Below are 21465 nucleotides of genomic sequence, written 5' to 3' on the forward strand. Positions count from 1 at the left end.
TCGTGTGTGGAAAAGGCCTTGGTGTCTTTGGATGCACATTATTTTATTTAACCCAAACACAGTTTAATCTTGGGGAGTTAAAAACTGAGAGTTGAGGCTGATGTCTCAAAGCTTGAGTCAATCACTACTGGGAAAAGCAACCTATCTCATTATTTTTTGGAGCAAAATGTTTCATTTTAGTGGAGCTGTCGTCTTTAAATATTTTTGGATGCAAACTTCTGACATTGTTTGTGGGAAGAAAGCTTTCCTTTCAAATTTTTTCCTCCCTATTTTCATTTTAAGCTGTAGAAGCATTTCTCAGGTAAGCCCTGAGTGCAATAAAACATTGAATTCCAAGTCCAGGCAAACACTGATATTTTTCTGAGACAAATAAACCATTTTGCTTGATTCTTTGCTTAGAAGAAGTTTGGGGTTTGGATCATCCAGAATCTTATTCTGTCTCTTACTTTTTTTAATTCTGGAAGAACCCTCAAACCAGAAAAAACAGCTATTTGTATGATTTCATTTAAAAAGTGAAACACTGCTTCATAGCTCTGTTGCAGAATACTTTCAAGGAGTGATAAAAATGCCATCAGAATAAGGATGTTAAGAGGAATTAAACAACATTATGATTTTTTAAGGCAGTTAAAAAATCCCTAACACAGAAAGCAAGTGAAACAATGACCTTAGGCACAGCAATAAATACACTGCAGCAGCACAACCAGATTCTGGTGTGTGCTGGATGTGAAATGAGCTGTCTTGGGGCTCTCCACCCTGCCAAGACAGCCTGAATTAGCAGCTGGTCAGTTTTCATGCAGACAGCTCTGTCAGAAGGGCAGGGAAGGAGCTGGAGGAGCCAGGGGAGGAAACTGGAGCCTGCAGGAGCTTCATGTCCCCCTGGCAGGACAGAAGCTGTGACAGCTGCTGCTGAGATGTTGTGGCAGAGGAGATGCTGGCCTGGAGTGTTTTCTGGGAGAAAAAGGGGTTGGTTTTGTGGAGCAAGTCCTGAGATGGGCAGTATGCCCTACAGATGTGGTGTGTGGGACTCCAGTTCAGTCCTTTAGGATCATTCCTGATTAGGTTCTCCTGCTCTGTCTTAAACCATCTCCCTCTGGAGACAGCAGACAGCCTCCCCTGCTCCTCTGGGCAATTCTGAGTCCATCTGTGAGGACAGGAGCTCAGAGAACATCTGGGCACGTGGCAGTGTCCAACCTCACAGTCCCTCAGGACACTCCCAGTGGGCTCGAGCCACTTTCCCTGCTGTCACCCACCAGTCCAACTGGAAATCTCACTGGGCATCCCTAGGAAAAGCAGGTCTAAAATGACACAGGGTAGAAATGGCTGCTGAGAAGAGGCCAAATGAGAGCACAAAACACATCACAGGAGAAATACTGATTGCTAAGCCGAGCCTTGCTAGCAGTCAGCCAGGACATCCAACACCCAGCTCAGATATGGAGGAAGGCCTCAGAATTCCTGGTGGTGCCAGAGGTGGGGCTACACCACTCAAGCCAGATAAAGCAAATCTGGAGTTAAAAGAGGACTACAAACAACTTTCCCTGAGCCTCTGAGCAGTCTGGCTTTGACAAAAAAACCCAGAGATGTTCAACAAGAACTGGAGCAGACATCAGCTACCCTGGAAGTGTCCAAGGCCTGGTTGGACAGGGCTTGGAGCATCCTGGAATAGTGAAAGGTGTCCCTGCCCATGGTTTTTAAGATGATTTTTTTAAGGTTCTTTCCAACCCAAACCACCCTGGGATTTTATGATAATATGATCAAATGGCAAAAGTTTGTGGGGCTGCAAGTTTGACACTGCAATGCTGAGAATGAAGAAAGACAACTGCAGAAAAGAAAGTCCCACTATCACAAAAAATAGTGAACAGACACTTTGAAGTCAGAGAGACCAAAGATTCTACACCAAAATAAGGAAGCCAAACCTTTTCTTTTTTTCTTCTTTTTTTTTTTTTTTTTTTTTAAGAAAAAGATAACATCATTCAGTGTATTTTTTCAAGCTTGCTGGACATCATACTGAAATACCATAAAGCTGTCAGGGAAATTATGTTTTTTTCTGTTGTCAACCAAAGCGTGCTTTTATGGAGTCAATTAGCCACAAATGATGAACACACGTCACTTGTCTGGGAATGAATTACAGTACAACCCAATAAACACATCTGGCTTTGCTCTCTGATCATTGCCCTGATGAGCAGGAGGCGTCAAACTTCCCTATCCAACCATGAAGGAAACTCCGTGTCCGTTTGTGTTTCATCCTCCAAATTCATCTCCTCCAAGTGCTGCAGTGCTACAGTGTGGGGGGGACGGGGTCATTGGTATTTCTGCTCTGACGTGCAAACCTGGATGTGAGCTCAGGGTGTGAAATGCAATTACCTCGGGGAAAAGGGCTCGGATAAGCTGGGATGGCACAGGGGCTTGGGTGTACAACGGAGCTGCTGTCAGATTCCAGAGAGGAGTGCAGCCAGTGTTGTCTTTACACAGGATTTTGTGTGCCCTCCACAGACCTTAGAGCCCTTTTTGAAGGTGGAGAGCCACAGTCTTACCAAGTTTTTAGAGTTTTTTTAGTTTGGTTGTTGGCTGGGAGAGTTTCCTTCTTTTTTTTTTTTTTTTTTTTGACTTTAATAACAGATGGGTAAACTGAGGCACAGAAAGGTGGTGTGACTGGCCCACAGTCATTGGTAGACCTTGAACCCCCCCAGGTCTTGCTCCCACCTGGAACAGAGTGAGAAGGAAGGGCTGTTCCCAAAGTTCCCTCCACTCGTTCCCAGGGTGAGGAACACCGCAGCTCCTCACGGGGCGAGGGAAAGGACCATCACCCTCGGTGGCAATGTCTGGTGGGGCTGGATGGTTCCTGCCAGCCCCTGGGAGGCCAGGGAAGTGAGGGCATGGAGAGGCAAGAGGTCAGGCACTACAGGATGCACTCGTGCCTCTCCGTGGCTTTCAGGGCCTCGTGCATGCTGGCGGCCGAGAGCCTCCTGTTGATGTTCCTGTACCTGCAGCGCAGCAGGTTCCAGAAAGTAGTCCTCAAATCCCTGTTGAAGAAGGCGTAGATGAGGGGGTTGATGAGGGAGTTGGTGTAGCCCAGCCAGAGCAGAGTCCTCTCCAGCCTCAGCGGCATGCAGCTGCAGCGGATGCCGCAGATGAACGGCCGCGCCGTGGACATCAGGAAGAAGGGCAGCCAGCAGAACGTGAAGGCCCCCACGATGATGCCGAGGGTCCTGGCGGCTTTCTGCTCCCTCTTGAAGATGGAAATGTTCTTGCGGTCCTGGCGGAGCAGCTTGGAGAGCGTGGCGCACTCCTCGGCGGCCTTGGTGCGGCGGGAGCTGTGGTGGGCCCGGGCCGAGGCCTCGAGGCAGTAGACGCCCTCGTCCTCGTAGTGCTTGGGGAAGTTCATGAAGCGGTGCTTCTCGGCGCTGACCTTGGCCGCCTGGTAGATGCGGCTGTACATCACCAGCATGACGGCCATGGGGATGTAGAAGGCCACGCCCGTGGAGTAGACGGTGTAGCCGAAGTCCTGGCTGATGAGGCACACCCGCTCCACCGTCACGTTCTGGGCCCAGCCGAAGAGGGGAGGGAGGGTGATGGAGGCCGACAGGAGCCACACGATGAAGACCATCTTGGCCATCAGCTTCCCGTTCTGCCTCACGGGGTAGGTCAGCGGCCGCGTGATGCCCAGGTACCTGCGGGGAGGAGGAGGAGTTGTCAGGGGTTAGGGGTGGGTGCTCTGGGGTGGTTTTTGCTCCCTCTGGGGTGGTTTTCACTCCTGATCAGCTCTGAGGGAATTTTGGCCCTCAGAGGGGGTAAGAAATTAATTCACCAAATGAAAATCTCCACAGGCATGGGATCTCTTGACTAAACGCCACAATTTATTCCTCGCTTTTTTTGCAATCATCCCCGTGCGTGGAATCACAGAATGGTTTGGGTTGGAAAGACCTTAAAGATCATCCCCTTCCAACCCCTGCCATGAGCAGGGGCACTTTCCACTATCCCAGGCGGCTCCAAGCCCCAACCAGCCTGGCCTTGGGCACTTCCAGGGATGGCGTATCCATAACACGAGGTGTCATTGAACTGCTGAACTCTGCATGATCTCCGGCAGAATAAAAATACTTTAAAAAGCTTTGTTTTCAGGAATAAAAAGATGCCATAAGAATTTTATTTTCCCACCAGAACTATTCTGCACAGAGAACATGCAGCAGCTTCCAGCCACGGCACGGAACCCACTCCAGAGTGTTGCTCTTCCCAAGGAGACACCCAGGAGTAGGGTGGGTGATGCTCAGAGTGCTGGGCCACAGGAATGATTCCAGATGAAAGGAATAACTCCTAGCAGTGTTTAATGGGAAGTGGGAAGCACTGCAGCCTTCTCTTATTTGTTGGTGAAGAAATACAACCTGCAGCTGAGATGGCCCTGGGAGACCAAGAAATAATCTCGCCTTTGGGAAGACTTAAAGATGTGTCTGGGTGAGCCCTGCAAGCAAAGATGGAGAGTGGATGATGTTGTTTGGGGACAGTTTTTGGGCCCCTCATGACAAGAAAGCCATTGAGGGGCTGAAGAGTGTCCAGGGAAGGAAACGGAGCTGAGGAAGGGTCTGAAGCACCAGGAGGGGCTGAGGGAGCTGGGAAAGGGGCTCAGCCTGGAGCAAAGGAGGCTCAGGGGGGACCTTGTGGCTCTGCACAACTCCCTGAAAGCTGTTGACCTCTGGAAACTCAAATAGAAATGACCCAAGCAGCTGGAGCCATCTGCTTGCTTGCACAGCCAGTAGCTGCCAAAGTGGTGGAGTCCAGCTCTCCCTCAAGAGGAAAATGAGTGGAGTTTGCAGTTAGAGATCCCAAAACCACCTGGTGACCCACAGATTCCCCAATCCTGATCCCTGGGGTTAGGAGTCACCTCGTAATTTTGCCTGAAAGGAGCTGGAGGCTGCACCCACCATCAGCTCCTGGTGGTGCCACGGGGTGTAAATGTGAACTATCCTGACTTTTATTGGAGAGGTTTGTGTGATAAAGAAATTGTGTCAACTGTGGGTAAATTAGAATTGTAAAGCAATAAATCAAGGGGGGAGCTGGCTGCTGTCAGCCAACATTCCCCCTGGAAAACATCTGCCTGCTACTCAGCTCCAATCAATCCAGCAAAAAACCTCGAGCCACTCATATGGATTTCTGTTCTGTTACAGCTTTTTTGATTCCAATCTCCTGCTGCCAGGAATTTTTAGGCAGGAACACATCAGCTCTTAACTGTTCTTGGATGAAAGGTGTCACTCCAGAGGGGCAGTGAGAGCAGCAGCTTTATGAGTACTTTCTGCTAAAAGCTGAACAAAAAAAAGGAAAATGTCCATGGAGAATTTTACCTCTGCTGTATAATTTTTCTCTGACAGTCAGTCTTACTGTGTTAGGAGATTTTCTCTTCCCTGATTATTTTGCTTTCCCAGATCATCCCCCAAGATTAGAAGATGGAAATAAAATATAAAAAAAAATCTAATTTCTCCTCCCCTCCTGACTGCTAAATCAATTGAGAGACTAAAGTCTTCTCCCCTGCCTCCCTAATAAAATGATTTTGACTTCATTCACTGAGTTGTTCTTTCCTTATTTCCCTCTGTATTCTTTTTTTTTTGAGCTGGCCTTAGTCACAAGAACCAACCAAAACTCTCTATGTTCAGAGAATTCCAGGATGGTTCAAGTTGGATGGAATCTTCAAGATTATCCATTCCCAACCCCCTGCCACGTGCAGGGACACCTTCCACTATCCCAGGTGGCTCACAGCCCATCCCACCTGGCCTTGGACACTTCCAGGGATGGAGCAGCCACAGCTTCCCTGGGCACCCCATTCCCTCCTGGTGGCCCTCGATGGGGCCAAGCTGGGAGAAAACCCCGCTCTGCTCCTGCAATTCCCAAATTAACACCCCAAAAATCGCCCCTCCAGATAGCCAAGCCAAGAACTTCGCCAACAAATCCATGCTGAGTTGTGTGCCACCCTCTCTTATGCTATTACCAGGTTTCTTTGGAAGCTGATCCGCCTGGGATTTGCTGAAACTTCAAGGAATTTACGAGGGAAGCGCTCGGTGACGCGGTTTAACGAGCAGGCAAAGCTGACACATTTCATCCACTGCTGCTGGGGGAAACGGGGCCGTTTTCAGGTCTTTGTAATAATTCTGAAACGAGCAGGGAGCCCTCAAAATAGGGCAGCGTTTACAGGAGGCACGGTGGCACTGGCAGGAGATGGAATTTGAGCGGAATTCTCTCCCTTTGAAATTTTTTCAGTCTTTCTCTGTGTGTGTGTGTGTGTGTGGTGCTGCTAATCAAGTTTAGGGTAACCAGGTAGCAAAAGGCAGTTCCCAGGATTTGCAGATTTGCAGGCACTCGGTGGGGATTTGCAGGGCTGATGGTGTAGCCATTCATGCCAGGTGCAATAAATTCCTGCCACACCCTGATCCTGCAGATCCCAGCCCCTTTGGCTGTGGGGTGAGAGATCAGCCCCAGGCTGGGCTGCACCAGCAAACCCCACGGATGAGCCAGTTCAGAGTGTTTGTTCTGCACTCAGTGGGGATAATGGAATGGGTTGGGTTGGAAGGGTCCATAAATCCCATCCAGTTCCATCCCCAGGGCACAGACACCTTCCACCATCCCTGCTCCAAGCCCTGTCCATCCTGGCCTTGGGCACTTCCAGGGATCCAGGGGCAGCCACAGCTTCTCTGGGCACCCTGTGCCAGGGCCTCCCCACCCTCACAGGGAAGAATTCCTCCCCAATATCCCATCTGACCCTGCCCTTGTCCTGCCTTTACATTTCCTGATGGAAAGTCCCTCTGTGGCTTCCCCATAGGCTTCCTTCAATTTTTGGATCATTATGGCAGGGATTAAATAATAAAAACAACCCAAACCTCCCCGAGGTTCCCCCTTTCTCCATCCTGCACCTGGTGACCTGGGAAAAGATGAATCTCCACTCCCACAGGGGGACAAATGAGCCCAGAATTAGGGCTCAGAATTAGGGTTTCCTCGACCCCACTGTTTTACCACAATTCCAAGCCTCCTCTGCAGCCAAAATGAGCTCCTTCCCTGATTTCCAAGCTGATGGCATTCCTGCCCCATCCTGCTGAAGGAGAGGAGGAAACAAAAGGCAGCTGGAGGCTGCTGAAGTGCCCTAAGTCAGAGCTGGTGGAGCATCCCAGGGATCCATCCCAGATACAGAGCAGGGATCCACCCAGCCTGGGCAACATTTGGATGTAGGACATGGAAGAGGCAATCCAGCAAAATGCTGTGCAGTTTTCATCCCACTGACTTTGGGGAGGCATCCTTTTACTGAGGGTGACCCCAATTTGGAGCACATCATCTGATTTTGGGTGGAAAATACTTGCCAGGGAAAAGGGAGAGCCCTAGCAGAGCAGCCTGGGAAATGGATGGAGAGTTTTTTTCCACCAGGGATGCCAGAAGTGATGTGTGGGCTTTGGGGAGCTCCTTTTGTCAGCTTCTTGGCATTTTTATGGAGAGTTTCATCAAAGCTGAGCAGCCAAAAGAGGGGATTTTTTTTTTGTTGGTGGTTTGTTTTTGGTTTGTGACATTAAAAAATCTGCAACATTGGCAGGCTTTTACATAAGGAAAATATAAGAGGAAGATGGATGTTTCCAGCATTTTTCTTTTCTGATTTCAAAGGAAATCAATCAAATCTCGCTTCAGACAAGATTAGTTCTACCAGCTTCAATCGAGAGGCTTTTAGGAAGCCCTTGGCATTAATAATCAATAACAGCAGCCTACATTTTAATAGTCCTCATCATCCTGGGCAAACCAAGTAGCTTTTCCATCTAAGCTAAGCAAAATATTGAGGACACTTCAGCCATCAATAAAAGCAGGGTCTCCTCCTTGGCAGGAACAGGCCTGACAGTGCTGACCAAGTTGGATTCAGGACAGAACAGAGGAAATATTTCTATTTCTGAGAAACACCAGGGCTTTTCATCTTCTTCCTCACAGGGCAGGAGGAAGAGCTGGTCCCCATCACTGGGAGAGGTTTGGGTTGTGCCTCACTGAGATAACAGTTTAATCTCTTTTACAGCAGGTTTTTCAGGCATTCTGCAAGCTCAGCTCTCCTTGTACTTTTATTTTTTGGTTGTATCAGCATAGAAATTGAGAACTGTGCTCTTGGAGAGGTTTCCATCAAGAGTCAAAATGAAAATCCTGCCTGTCCCAGGCTCAGGGGGGAAATGGAGATCCAGGCATGATCCTGGATCCTCAGTCCACCTCCATGCACTGCCTGAGCATGCTGGGTGGGTGTGGAGCAGTGATGCTGCACAGGATGCTTGAGACACTGCCCTGGGATGGTTCACACAACTCCCAGCCCATTCCTGGGCATCCTTGAGTCCCCTCCTCCTCTAATGTGCACCAGAGGACATCCCAGTAATTCCCATTCCCTCCTCAAGCCCCAGCACAGACTGACCCTACAAGGCCCCTCCACTTGCAGGTTGTCCTTCCTCCCACCCAGAGCCAGGTGGGCACAGCTCGGGGGATGGTCCAGTCCCTTCCTCCTGCTCAATCCTTGCTGGTTTTCTCCTTTCCCAGCTGGAAATATTCCAGACAACTGCCCTGCAACCACTCAACTTCCCCATCAGGCCTGTGGCGTGGTCAGGATGAAGTTCTGGGAGCAAACTGATCACAGTGCAGTTCCTGTGCCAGCACATGAGGGACAAGCCCAGGTCAGAAAATTCAGGCCCTTTGACAACCTCTTGGGACACAGCTTTTCCCTCCCTCCTTCCCAGGAAAGACAAAATGACACCAAACTCAGGATGGTGTCCTTGGATATGGATCTGCTCCCTGGAGCTGTGACACTGGATGGGAGGGACGTGATGGAGGAGTGGAATCCATGACAAGGATTTCTGGGGAAAGATCTCTCCTATTTGTGTGCTTGGAAAAGTCTTGCTCCAAGGGATGGGATGAGGTGGGCTGGGATTGGTTGGTTGGGAAAGGAGGGGAAGGAGATGGGAAGAGAAGGAGAAGAAGAAAAATAGGGAAGGGAAGAAGGAGGAAAGAAAAAAGAAAGGGAAATGGTTTGCATGAATCAGGTTTTGGGGAACTTGGTATGGGGTGGGGAGAGTTGTTGACATGCTTGGCCAAGGAAAAATGAAAGGGGAAAGGGAAAAAGAGAAAAGGGAAAAAGGAAAAATGGAAAAAGGGGAAAGGGGAAAAGGAAATGGGAAGGGAAGGCAAGGCAAAAGGAAAAGAAAGGAGAAAAGAAAGGAGAAGAAGGAGAAAGGAAAAGAAAAGGGAAAGGAAAAGGGAAAGGAAAAGGAAAAGGAAAAGGAAAAGGAAAAGGAAAAGGAAAAGGAAAAGGAACATTTCAAGCAAAGCCAGTCTTTTTAGTGTGTAGCCACTTCCCTGCTCCTCACCCACTGGGAGGAAGCACTGACACATTTCATTCCTGCATTTCATCCCTTCCCTCTCACAGAGTCAGGCTCCTGCCAGCTCTGAGCACACCTGCTTTTTTTTTTTTTCCCAACAGGAAAATTATTAAAATAAAGCAAGTTCAGCAGAAGAGCTGAACCCTGCCTGTGGCCTGGCAGGGTTTTTTCTGTCTACCAGCAGCTCTGAGCTGCCCAGGGCTGTGGATCTGCAGCTCCCAGGGGAGCAGTGCCTGGTGAGGATGAAGGCTTTGGAGCAGGACTCACTGCTGGCTTGCCTGAGGGGGGGATGTCAAGCAGCAGCAGGATCTTCTCTGTCCTTTCTGCTTTGTCACCCGCTGTCACACCTGCAGAGGTGACCGGGGAGGTGGCACAGCTGAAAGGGCACATCTCAGATGTGGGATGTGTGCCTTGCCTGAGCTGCTGCTCCCAAAGCAGCCCAGCCCAGCAGAGCCAGCTCAGCCCAGAGCGACCCCCGAGAAGGCAGCACACGTCAGCCCCGGCACCGGCTCGGCAGCGCCATGGCCCCGCTGACGCAGCTGCTAAAATTAGAGCCACCAAGGTGCTGACTTGTCCAAGCCTGGCCACTCTGCCAGGCAGGCTGAGCCTTTCCCTCCCAGCTCCAGGTGTGGGAGGTGAAGCCAGCAAATCCTCACAAATGTGCTCACTGAGCTAAACCAGGGGGTTTGGGGTCTTGGGATGGGTGTGGGGAGCTGCTGACATCCTCAGCCAAGGCATGAGTCCAGGGAGCAGCACAAAATCCCACAGGATTGGCTCCAGAAGCCCTGGAACCTGGATTTCCAAAGTGCATCTGGGGTTTTTTTTATTTCTTGAATGGTTTCATGGCCCTTCCATGGAGAAGGTCAGGTACTGTTCCTCAGGAACAATGAGAAGCAGCTGCCAAATGGGAGAAGACTAAGGAAGCGACCTAGGGAAGCAACTTGAGAAAACCCTGAGCCCAGCTCTTCCAAAGGGAGCGAGGCACTGGACTCCCACAGAAAACCCTCATCACCTGCAAAAAACACCTCCAGGAGCACTGATCCAACCAGGAACACGATCCTAGCAGCTCCCAACACCCCAAATATCAGAGCCCACCTGAGCACAGGGCACCAACCCACCCGTGCCTCACCTGTCCACGCTGATGATGCACAAGGTCATGATGGAGGCGGTGCAGCACATCACGTCCATGGCGATGAAGACGTTGCAGAACACCTTCCCAAAGAGCCACTCTCCCCCCACCAGGTCCGTGATGGTGACAAAGGGCATGACGGCGAAGGCCACCGACAGGTCGGCGGCGGCCAGGGACACCACCAGGTAGTTGGAGGGCTGCCGGAGCTTCTTGACGATGCACACGGAGATGATGACCAGCCCGTTGCCGGCGATGGTGGTGAGGATGATGATGGAGAGCACGGCCCCGATGACGACCTTCTCGGTGTCCCCATAGAGCAGGATCTCCTCGCCGCAGTCGGTGCCGTTGGTGAGGTTGGAGGGCGGCAGTTCGGGCTCGGCTGGGGCGGGAGGTTCCTCAGTCATGAATGGATTCGGGAGCGCTTCCCGAGCCGGCCGCTGCTGCTCTGCGCTCTCCACCAGCAGAAGGTGCTGCTCCAGAAACCTCCTGGGGCTGGCCCTCAGCAGCATGCTCCGAGCTCGCCACCAGCGCTCCCCCAGCAGTGACACCTCCAGTGACAAACCAGAACATCTCGTCACAAACAGGGCGAAGAAAATCGAATATCCCCTCATCTTCTCGCCCACCGTCACCACCCCCCTCCACCCCTCTGAGCTCTTGCTGCGGCTGCATCTCACGTGCCCGGCAGGAAGCCGCTTCCCAAGTCTCCTTAAGGACAAGCATTTTGCCGGGGGATGCTTGGAGGAAGCAGCTCTCCGCTTGGGAAGGAGCACGGGCTGCCTGCAACATCTCCCCGGTCATCCATGTGCTTTTCCAGGAGAGAGAACGGCTCGTGGATCGTGTTTCCCTGCCGAGCTGTGCCTGCTGCTATTGCACTTCTCCCCTGCATCCATACATTTAATCCCTTGCAGAGCCTCCTCTGTGCATGCGACAACACGAGCCACAGCACCAGTGTGGGCACAGCCCCCGCCCGCTGCATCCCCTGCCCGTGGCACACGCAAACTTCAAAGCCGGGACCGCAAATCCGCAAATCCCCGCTCCTGGCACGCAGTGGCCACACTCGGGCCGTCAGTGGCCACGGGGTGGCAGCGGGAGCGGATCGGTGGCATGCACACCCCGGGGTACCACGCACAGCCCAGGCATCCCAGCTGGCTCCCGGAGCCTGAGCATCAGCACCACGCACAGCAGAGGCTCCGAGAGCCGCGGCCGCGCTCCCACCCCCGGCATTCCATCCCTGCGAGTAATTCCCGGCCATCCACACGGAAACTTCAGGGCAAGGCTCACCCCTGGATGCTCCGAGCATCATGCACAAACCTGCATCCTCTTTTTTATTGTTGTTGTTGTTGTTGTTTTGTTTCGAACCCCATTTTCCCCTTGAAGTTTTGTGTCAATCCCAGCCGGATTGCGGCCCCTTCCTCCCCTTTGCAGCATCCCCCGGCTGCGGCCGAGGGGGGGGGTCCCGGAGTTACCTGTGCCGAGGGGGTGAGACATCCTCCAGGCGAGCCCCTGCGAGCTCCGGGCAGGCGAGGAAGCAAAGAGCCACCCCCGGAGCATCCTTCTCCCCTCCCCGCCTCGCCGGTCCCTCCTACCGCCCTCCCCTCGCCTCTGCCGGGCAGGGACCCAGATGGTCCCCGGCTCCCTTCGAGCCCCAGGGAGGAGCAAAGAGCGGGGCGGGGGGTCCGGGCTGGGTCCTGCAGCGATGGGAGGGAGCGTGTGAGGATCTGGAGGGAAATGCTGGAAGTTGAGGAGATGCCTTGGAGCGCTGAGAGGCAGGAGAAGCAGCCTGGAACCCAGCAAGGAGGGCAGGCACGGGGAAAGGCGCCCGTGATTTTTTTAAAGGATTATTTTACAGGAGTGGGTTTCTTCCCTCGTTCCATGCATTTTTCCAGCCCTCCTGGCTTGTAGCGGGTCCCGCGTTCCTTCAGCTCCGCGCTGAGGAGCTGCAAACAGCCAGGGAGAGGCAGATCCCTAAAGAGGAGCCTTTCCTAAATCTAGGAAAACTGAAACAGAGACTATAAAAAAAAAACAACGGGGAAGAACATGGAGAGATCCACTTCCCTCCCCACCAAATGTTCCATGGGGACTTTGGAGCTGGGATCACTCTGATATTTCCACCCAGGGCATCAGACGTCAGTCACAGTTTGCTCCTGCTGGGGTGGAAGATGCGGGGCAGAGCCATCTCCTACACTGGTCGTTCCCAAGGGTGATTCCCTCGGGAATTCAGCCCCCCTGCTGCCTTCCCGGGCGGATGGACAGTGCGGGGCCCATCCTGCATCCCTCGGGATGGGCTGGGAGGGGAGAGGTGCGGGGATGAGGCTGCGGAGCTGTTGGCAGGCTCGGGAAGCGATTCCCGACGCTCTGCCCCAGCTCAGCGCTCGGGAGCGAGGTGGGAATCTCCCACCAGGACACCCAGGGCACAGCCCGGAGGGCTGAGTCTGGGAAAAACACCTTGAAATCTCAATCTCAGTGATGCCAAGCACTGCATTACCTCCGGGCAGGGATTTTGGGGGCAGATGCTTCTAGATGAAAAAAAAAAAAAAAAAAAAAAAAGAAAAAAGGGGGAAAAAAAGTGCATCAGCAAGGAAAGCGCCGGTGAGCTAAAGCAGGGCTGTTAAAGCTGTGCTTAACGCCGGGGTTCCTTCTTTGCTGCTCGAGCATCGCAGCGTGTGTGGGAGGCTGGTGAAAATAGCTTCTCGCCAGGCCAGGACGTGCTGGAGGAGCTCCGGGATTTTTTTTCCTTTTTTTTTCCATGCCAGGTGGGTTTTTTTCCCGGCCCCTCCAGTGCAGTGACGTGCCAGGGTGGGATGGAGCTGAAGCACAAACCCTGCAGGGGCTGGGGAGGGGAATTCACTCAGATTTCCCAAATACACCCGGAATTTCCGAGGAGGAAAAGAGGGATCTGCAGAACTCCCTGCTGCAGGAATCCTGCCGGTTCTGCAGTCTCCAAACCCAGACAAATTCAGCCAAGGAGAAAAACACCCCCTAAGGACCAGCTCAGGCAGTCTGGGGCCAGATGCCTGAAGAATTTCAGGGAAACAATCTGTGCCCGAGCCACTGATCTGCTCCCAGCCCTGGGAGAGGGCTGAGAGGGAGGATACGGGCTGGGGGACAGCCTGGAGGGTTTTTTTCAGTCTGGAGGGGTTTTCCCACCTTCCCTGGAGGGGTTTTTTCAGTCTGGAGGGGTTTTCCAGCTTCCCTGGAGGGGTTTTTTCAGTCTGGAGGGGTTTTTCCAGCTTCCCTGGAGGGTTTTTTCCAGCCTGGAGAGGTTTTTCCAGCTTCCCTGGAGGGGTTTTTTTCAGCCTGGAGAGGTTTTTCCAGCTTCCCTGGAGGGTTTTTTCCAGCCTGGAGAGGTTTTTCCAGCTTCCCTGGAGGGTTTTTTCCAGCCTGGAGAGGTTTTTCCAGCTTCCCCGGAGGCTGCTTTTGGGAGAACATCACGGCAAGGAAAGCACTGAGGAGAGACAGGGAAGGATTTTTTCCTTGAGGCATCACTGAGAAGCAGCTGGTTCATGCCCAGAGGTCGAGTTCATGTCCTGGCAGAGAGGAAGGAAGGAAGGAGAAAAGGTGATTTTAGACATGAGGAGTTCCCTGGGCTTTCTTTGCTCTGCCCTTCCAGGACTTTTGGCAGAGCCTCAAAATCCTACAAGAGCTCCAGGGAGCAGAATTGACCCCACTCTGTCTCATGCCAGCCCCATTTCTGTAGGATGCAACCTGCAGCTTTTCCCTTTCAGACCTCCTGCAGCTCTGGGAACTCCAGAGGGGAGTCTGTCCCCCATTTTTCCAGGGAAATGAGCTGCTCTCATAACTTGGGGAGCAAAAACAGGGGCAGAATCTCACTCCCAGCTCTTGGGACACTCACCAAGCAGCCAGAGGGCACATTCTTTGCTTGGGTTGCTTTTGGGGAGGACAGAAGGGAAAATGCCGATTTTCATGTGAAGAAATAATTAAAATAATTATTATTCTTCTGGCTAAAACCCTCGGTGCAGCATTTCTGCAGCCCCAGGCCACGGTGACCTTGCTGAGACACTGCCTCTGGGGCGAGCTGGGAAGCGCTAATTGCATTTAATGGCAATTAAGGGGAGGAAATGGCCAGCGTGCCTCAGCTCAGCACTCACTGGAGCTTTCTGCCTTTGGCTGAGAGGACAGCACAGGTTTGGAGGAGCTGGGATGATGCTGGAACGAGGTGGGATGAACCCCGAGGAAGATTTATCCATACAAAAAAAAAAAAAAAAAAAAAAAAAGAAGAAGAAGCAGAAATCACAAAATAAAAAAGTTTCCTGCACCTGCAGCAGGGGAGGGGCGACCAAAATCCTCCCAGACTTCAGGAAGGCAGTGCCCAGATCTATTATTCCATTTTCACGTACAAATGGCTGCTTTTATTAACAATTAATTGGTAATATTGAGCCCTATTAAGTCTAAGGGCGAGGTAATAGGTGCAGGTATTAATATGCAAATTTGGAGAAATCTCATTAACTCCGAGGATTTTCCGGGTCCGGCATCTTCCCTGCAGCACAGATGTTGACATTTCTCCCTCCCCCAGATGGATCAAATGAATCCCTTGGCACTCTCAGCTTTTAAGGAGCACCTCTAAAGGTGGATTTTACCTGCAGGGAAATTCGGGATGAGCAGTCCTGGGGTACCCAAAGCTTCTCTGTGGGTGCTGCTCCCGTGGCTGGGATCAGGAATTACAAAATCTGAGGTGTTTTAGTGACCCAAATCCCATCCCCTTTTCTCCATGGGCATCTCCTGCTTTCCCTCTGAGGGTCTCCCAAAACCAGCCCTGATGAGCATCAAGGAACATCTCACTGCAATCACCCAGCAAACAAAAACAAAGTGCTGGGAACGTGGTACCCAGGAGAGGGTTGGATCTCCCAGAAATGAATCCCTTGCCTTGGGGCCCAATCCCTTTAAATTTACCTGGAATTTTAAAATTTACCTAAAATTTAAAAATTTACCCTTTAAATTTACCTGTAATTTCAAACTCTGAGAGAGGATTTTGGGATGTTTTTTTTCTTATTGGTCCTGCTTAAAATAGAAAAAAAAATTAATAAAATGAATCTTTTCAGTTGTTTTTAAAGGCTCCCAATGCCTTTTGCTGTTTGAGCAGGTGGGGAACAATTGGAAATGTCATGGGAAAACAGACCCAAGGATGGTTAATACTTCATTCCCAATAATTCATCTCCAAAAGGTGGATTTGCTGAAGAGTTTGAATCCTGTTCCGTGCAGCCACACTCCCTCTGCTGGAGCCTGCACAGACAACAGGCAGCTTTCAGTGGAGATTTGCTAATTCTGGTCACCTGGGAGGGCTCCCGGGAGTTTCTCCTTTCTCCATCAGGGCAAGACGTGCCCACAGCCTCGTCCCGATGTCCTGCACGGCTGGGACTGCCCTGGGGACACGGGGCTGAGCTGCAGGGGACATTTGGGATCAGGAGGTGGAAGAGGAGCCCCTGATAACAAACCTTTGGCTGCAGCCCCTCCTGAAGCCAAAAGGATTTCCAGAGGGGCTGGTGAAGTTAGGGAAAAAACAACCCCAAAAACCTGAAATAGGAAAGAGTGAAAAAAAAGTGATTTAGGTGAAGTGTCCAAGACAAACCCTCAGCCCTGCAGCTCTGGCTCGAGGCTGTGCTCACCCGTTTGCCAGAGTTTTATTGGTGATTTTATTTGTTATCCTTAGTGCTGGTGGTTTATTCAAAGTGATGGAAGAGCAGCTTTTCCTCCTGCTGCTCTCCCAAAAGTTTGGGAAGAGTCTGGTTTTAGATTTGTGCACTAAGAGAACAGATTTATTTTGGGGGGCTCAGACAGAGAGAGCTCCCCTTTGGTGCCTGTGGTCACCAACTGCTGTGGGGTTGTTGTGAGCGTCCCCAGGATGAGGTGAGAGATGAGAATTGACTCCAGGTTCTCAGAAGGCTGATATATGAATATAATATAATATAATATAATATAATATAATATAATATAATATAATATAATATAATATAATATAATATAATATAATATAATATAATATAATATAATATAATATAATATAATATATGTATTAATATGTTATAATACAATATAATATAATATATGTTATATAATATAATATAATATAATATAATATAATATAATATAATATAATATAATATAATATAATATATATAATAAAATATATGTTATAATATAATATAATATTATATAATATATTATTTTATATGTATTAATATGTTATTATATTATATTATATGTATTAATATGTTATAGTATTATACTATATAATATATAATATAATATATATTATATTATATTATATATTATTACATTACATTACATTTACATTATATTATAATTACATTACATTATATTCTGTTATAATGTTATAGTAAAACTATACTAAAGAAAGAGAAAGGAGACATCAGAAGGCTGGACAGGAATGAATAATAAAAACCTGTGACTGACCAGAGAGTCTGACACAGCTGGACTGGGATTGGTCATGAATTAAAAACAATTCCCATGGAACCAATCCAAGATGCACCTGTTGGTGAGCAACTTCTAAACCACATTCTAAGCAATCAGATAATTATTTTTTACATTTCTTTTCTGAGGCTTCTCAGGAGAAAAATCCTGGCAAAGGGATTTTTCAGAAAATATCCCAGTGACAGTGCCTGGGGAAAAACCTGGAGCAAAGGAGGCTCAGGGGGGACCTTGTGGCTCTGCACAGCTCCTGCCAGGAGGGGACAGCCGGGGGGGTCGGGCTCTGCTCCCAGGGAACAGGGACAGGAGGAGAGGGAATGGCCTCAAACTGTGCTAGGGGAGGGTCAGGGTGGAAATTGGGAACATTTCTCCATGGAAAGGGTGTCCAGCTGTGGCACAGCTGCCCAGGGCAGTGCTGGAGTGCCCATCCCTGGAGGGATTTAGAAGCCCTGTGGATGTGGCACTTGGGGACATGGTCAGTGCTGGCCTTGGCAGTGCTGGGTGATCTCAGAGGGCTTTTCTGTGATCCTGTAACACCTCAGGACCCTCCCAGCAGGGATGCACAGCAAACCTTCCCTGGCCAAACCCTTCCCAAAGCACAGCAGGACAGGTCCCTGTGCAGCAGCACGAGGAGGGGACATTGCTGCAGGACATCAAGGCCACCCTGGAGCTGGGAGATGGAGCTGCCAGGGCTCTGTCCCCCTTGGAGCAAACCACTCCATGAAAACATTTACTGCCAAAATTTTTTTGCTGCCTGGCTTTGGGCAGAAGTTTTTGCTTGAAGGCAACAGCCTGGAAGGGTCCAAGACCAGGTTGGACAAAAAAATAAATAAATAAAATGAAAAAGAAATTTTAAAAATGCCTCCAGGTCGGACAGGGCTTGGAGCAAGCTGGGATAGGGGAAGGTGTCCCTGCCCATGGGATGGGAGGGGATTTAAGGTCCTTCCAACCAAAACCATTCCATGATTTCTGCTTTTCTCCCAGGATCCGGGGCTGGCTGAGCTGGAGTCAAGCCCTGCACCCACAACTCCCCTTTCTGAGCCCGGGGATCTCCGGGCTCGCTGCCCGGGGGATGGAGGGGGTCGGGCTGGGGCTCTCCGGAGGTTGGAGCAGATTTTGGAGTTTTGGGAGTGGAACCTGTCCCGGTGCTCTCCTCCCTGTCCCTGTTCTCCTCTCTGTCCCCTAGATGGCACCGGCTCTCAGCACATCAAACTCCCGTGAAAACCAGCAGGTTTTGGTGCCAGAAACAAACACAAAATACACCCGAACATTAAAAAGGAAGAAAAAAACCCCAAAAAACCTACAATTATTTGTGGGTTTTGGCTCACACACTGAAAAATTCAGATCTCTGACCCTTGGCTGGCTGCAGTGTTTCTGCTGCTTTCTCTGGGGGTTCTGCATCCCCCCAAAAATTCAGGGCACAGGGAATGGGTGGTTCCTTCTCCCCAGCTTTGCTGCAGTGGCACGTGGATGTCTGGGGGCTGTGGCAGACCCTGTCACACCTGGGTCACTCCAGGGAGGTATTTCAGTTCTTTATAAGGCTGGGAAGTGCAGGGAGGAATAGCCCAACTCCCTTTTTAGTTTAAACCAAAGCAGGAGATTGAGGAGGGAAAATTACTGACAAAATCTTCAATTTGAAGATGCAGCCACTCTAAAGAACCCCTTTTTCCATGCCCTCCGTGGCACAGGGCAAACCCACACATCACATCCCTGGGGCCTGGCTCTTCCTTGGACACTTTGCCCATGAAATTTTTGGCCATCTCACATTTCCAGCCTCCTTCAAAGCTCCTGGCAGAGCACCACGAGTGTCCCGGTGGGGAATGTGAGGGAAACACGTCCCCACCTGACCCTGATCCTCCCCAGCTCTGCACCAACACTTAAACCCATATCCTTATAAAATCTGCTCAGGACAGGGGCACTTGGCACCTTGCAGAGGCTCATCCAAAGGAAATCCATGCAGTGACATCCAGAAGGTGCCACACACGTCCCTCCTGCTGCTCAGCATCCATCCCCAGCAGCTGCAGGGTCCCCACACCTCCCAGAGGGACCCAGGACATTCCTCTGGCTGCCCTGGGTGATTCCAGACCCTGGCAGGGGGCTCAGAGACCCTGGCACAGAGTCAAAACCACCTGTGCCTTTGATTTTAGCCCAGGGAAAAAACAATTACCAACTTTGTGTGAAGATTTACAAGCCACAAGGGTTTGAGTAGAATGACAGTGAATTTGTCACAGGGTGAAAAAGTAGAATTTTGGGGTTTTTAGAATGGGGGTTCAGGAGGCAAGATGGAGGGATCTGGGTGTGTTCTTCCTCCTTCTCCTTCTTGTCCTCCATCTTCTGCTGTGATGGTGGCACTTTGGATTGGTTTAGAGCAGAGACAAATTGGCTAATATAGGTGATAGGTATTGGAAAATTATTGTAAATAAAGTACAGGTAGTTTTTAGTATAAAAATCCAACACCACCCCAAGGGCAGGGACTGAGCCACAACCCGACCTGCTGGACAGACCTCAGAGGTCAGGGAAAGAATGGAATAGATGAGAAAATAAACAACCTTGAAAAGCAGAACCCACGAATCTCGACTTCTTCTTTGGTCTCAGGGCTGGGAAAAAAGAGACTTTTAATACCTTGGGGTCATCTCAGCCACAGCAACCTGAGACTGTTGGAGCAGAACCTCTTCTCACCCGTTTTTCTCTCCTGTTCTGGGGCTCTCCAGCCTGTGCAGGAGGGAGCAGCCCCGGGTTGGGGCAGGTTCAGTGCTCTGCCCTTGGCACATCCCAACAGTTCCCATGGCAGAGCAGGGAGCATCTCCCATCCCAAAAATCAGAGGGAATCAAAAATCACCCAAATTAACACCACCCAAACTGCTGCCCCTTTTCCTGGGGTTCTGTCCATTTAGGAATTGGGATTTTTTAAATATATAGATTTATACAGGGGTCACCAGCATTGCTTTAGGGCAGCTCATGCTGATGAAGGTCAGAGCTGGAGGAGGAATCCCACAGGACCTGGGGAGATGCAGTGGCTGGAGACCAGGGACAATAAAATTGTTGCAATATTGGCATTATATATTTATATTTTAGATACATGTATTGTTCATTTATTTATTTCTTTATCACCAAATAACAATATAATAATACCAATATTGATATAATAATATATGTATAATAAAAGATCAATATATATCAATAAATAAATATAATATCTATAAAATTAATATATAACATATAATATATAAATATATATAAAATATCAATATACCAATATTGTAATATATGTATAATAATATAATAATATGTCAATATAACAATATCAATGTAATCTATGTATAATAATATAATATCAACAGATCAATATCAATAGATCAATATTAAATGTATAATAATATATCAATATATCAATAGATCAATATTAAATATATAATAATATATCAATATATCAATAGATCAATATTAAATATATAATAATATATCAATATATCAATAGCAATATCAACAGATCAATATTATATGTATAATAATATATCAATATACAGGGATTGATATATATTATATCAATATATCAATATTGATATAATAATAGAAAAAAATAAATGTTACAATTTATGTATTGGCAGGCTCTGGATTGTCCCAGATCCTGCTCTGAGAGCCACAGAGCCATTCCCAGCCTCACCTCAGTCTCGTGTCCTTGTGAGCTCCTCCTTGAGTTACAGGAGGTTGGAGTTGGCAGCTGGGTGCAGGATCCTGTGGCAGGTAACAAATTCACTCCTTGCAGAATTCCCAGGCTCCCCAGTGACAACATTCCCCTGGATCTGGGCTCAGCTCTGCTTTGGGTGATGCCAAGGAAGTCAGAGCCAGCTCCAGATGCTGCCAGTGCACCAAAGCAGGTGAAAGGTGCAGTTTTTCTCCATTAAATGATGAAATAATCTGATTTTTGGCTCCCCAGACTCTCCTGTGTCAGACATGTGCTCTCACAGCCACAGCTGAGATGCTCAAGTGCTCCAAGTGCTGGGGATTACCCAAAAGTCCCCAGTCCCCAGAGAAACACCCTCAGCACTGGGAGAGAAACCCAGATTAAAGAAAAGACAGGGATTGGGCAAAAAGTAGAAATATATAAACAGCAGGTTTATTTTTTATTTCTATTTTAAACACAGAGCTTCCTTATACAGCCAAGGAATTCCCTCTCCCTCCCTCCCCCTCCAAGCAACTTTTATCAAAAGAAATCCTTCACTGGAAAATCAGCACCAGATCAGGGATGTGCTCTGGGAAAGCCTCTTTAGCAAGTGCAATATCCATGGGCCAGAAATCCCTGTACAGGGACCTCCCTCACCTCAAATCCTTTCTGAGAATCCTGGGAAAAACCTCCTGGGCTCCCAGTGGAGAAGGATTTAACCAGTTACACATCCTGGAGGGAAATAAACCCAGCCCTGCTGCACTGGAAATCCACCCTGAGCTGCAGGGAGAGGGGATGCAGGCTGGGGATGAGCTGGGTCAGCCCCTGGGAGGTTTCCCCTCTTAAGCAGAGCTTATCCTGCA

The 21465-nt window shown here is 49.5% G+C and overlaps 1 protein-coding gene across 1 annotated transcript; it reads right to left on the reverse strand.

Annotated features, from left to right (window-relative positions):
- Positions 1 to 2896: 2896 nt before the first annotated feature.
- On the reverse strand, positions 2897 to 11000 carry LOC132326965 (5-hydroxytryptamine receptor 7-like). The gene is made up of 2 exons (XM_059845656.1): positions 10492 to 11000; positions 2897 to 3668 (listed from the first exon to the last, which is right to left on the reverse strand). Exons 1-2 carry the CDS (start codon positions 10998 to 11000, stop codon positions 2897 to 2899), a joined length of 1281 nt encoding a protein of 426 aa, XP_059701639.1.
- Positions 11001 to 21465: the final 10465 nt, after the last annotated feature.

The sequence above is a fragment of the Haemorhous mexicanus genome, chromosome 4, assembly GCF_027477595.1.
Source record: "Haemorhous mexicanus isolate bHaeMex1 chromosome 4, bHaeMex1.pri, whole genome shotgun sequence".
In the NCBI taxonomy this organism is placed as follows: domain Eukaryota; kingdom Metazoa; phylum Chordata; class Aves; order Passeriformes; family Fringillidae; genus Haemorhous; species Haemorhous mexicanus.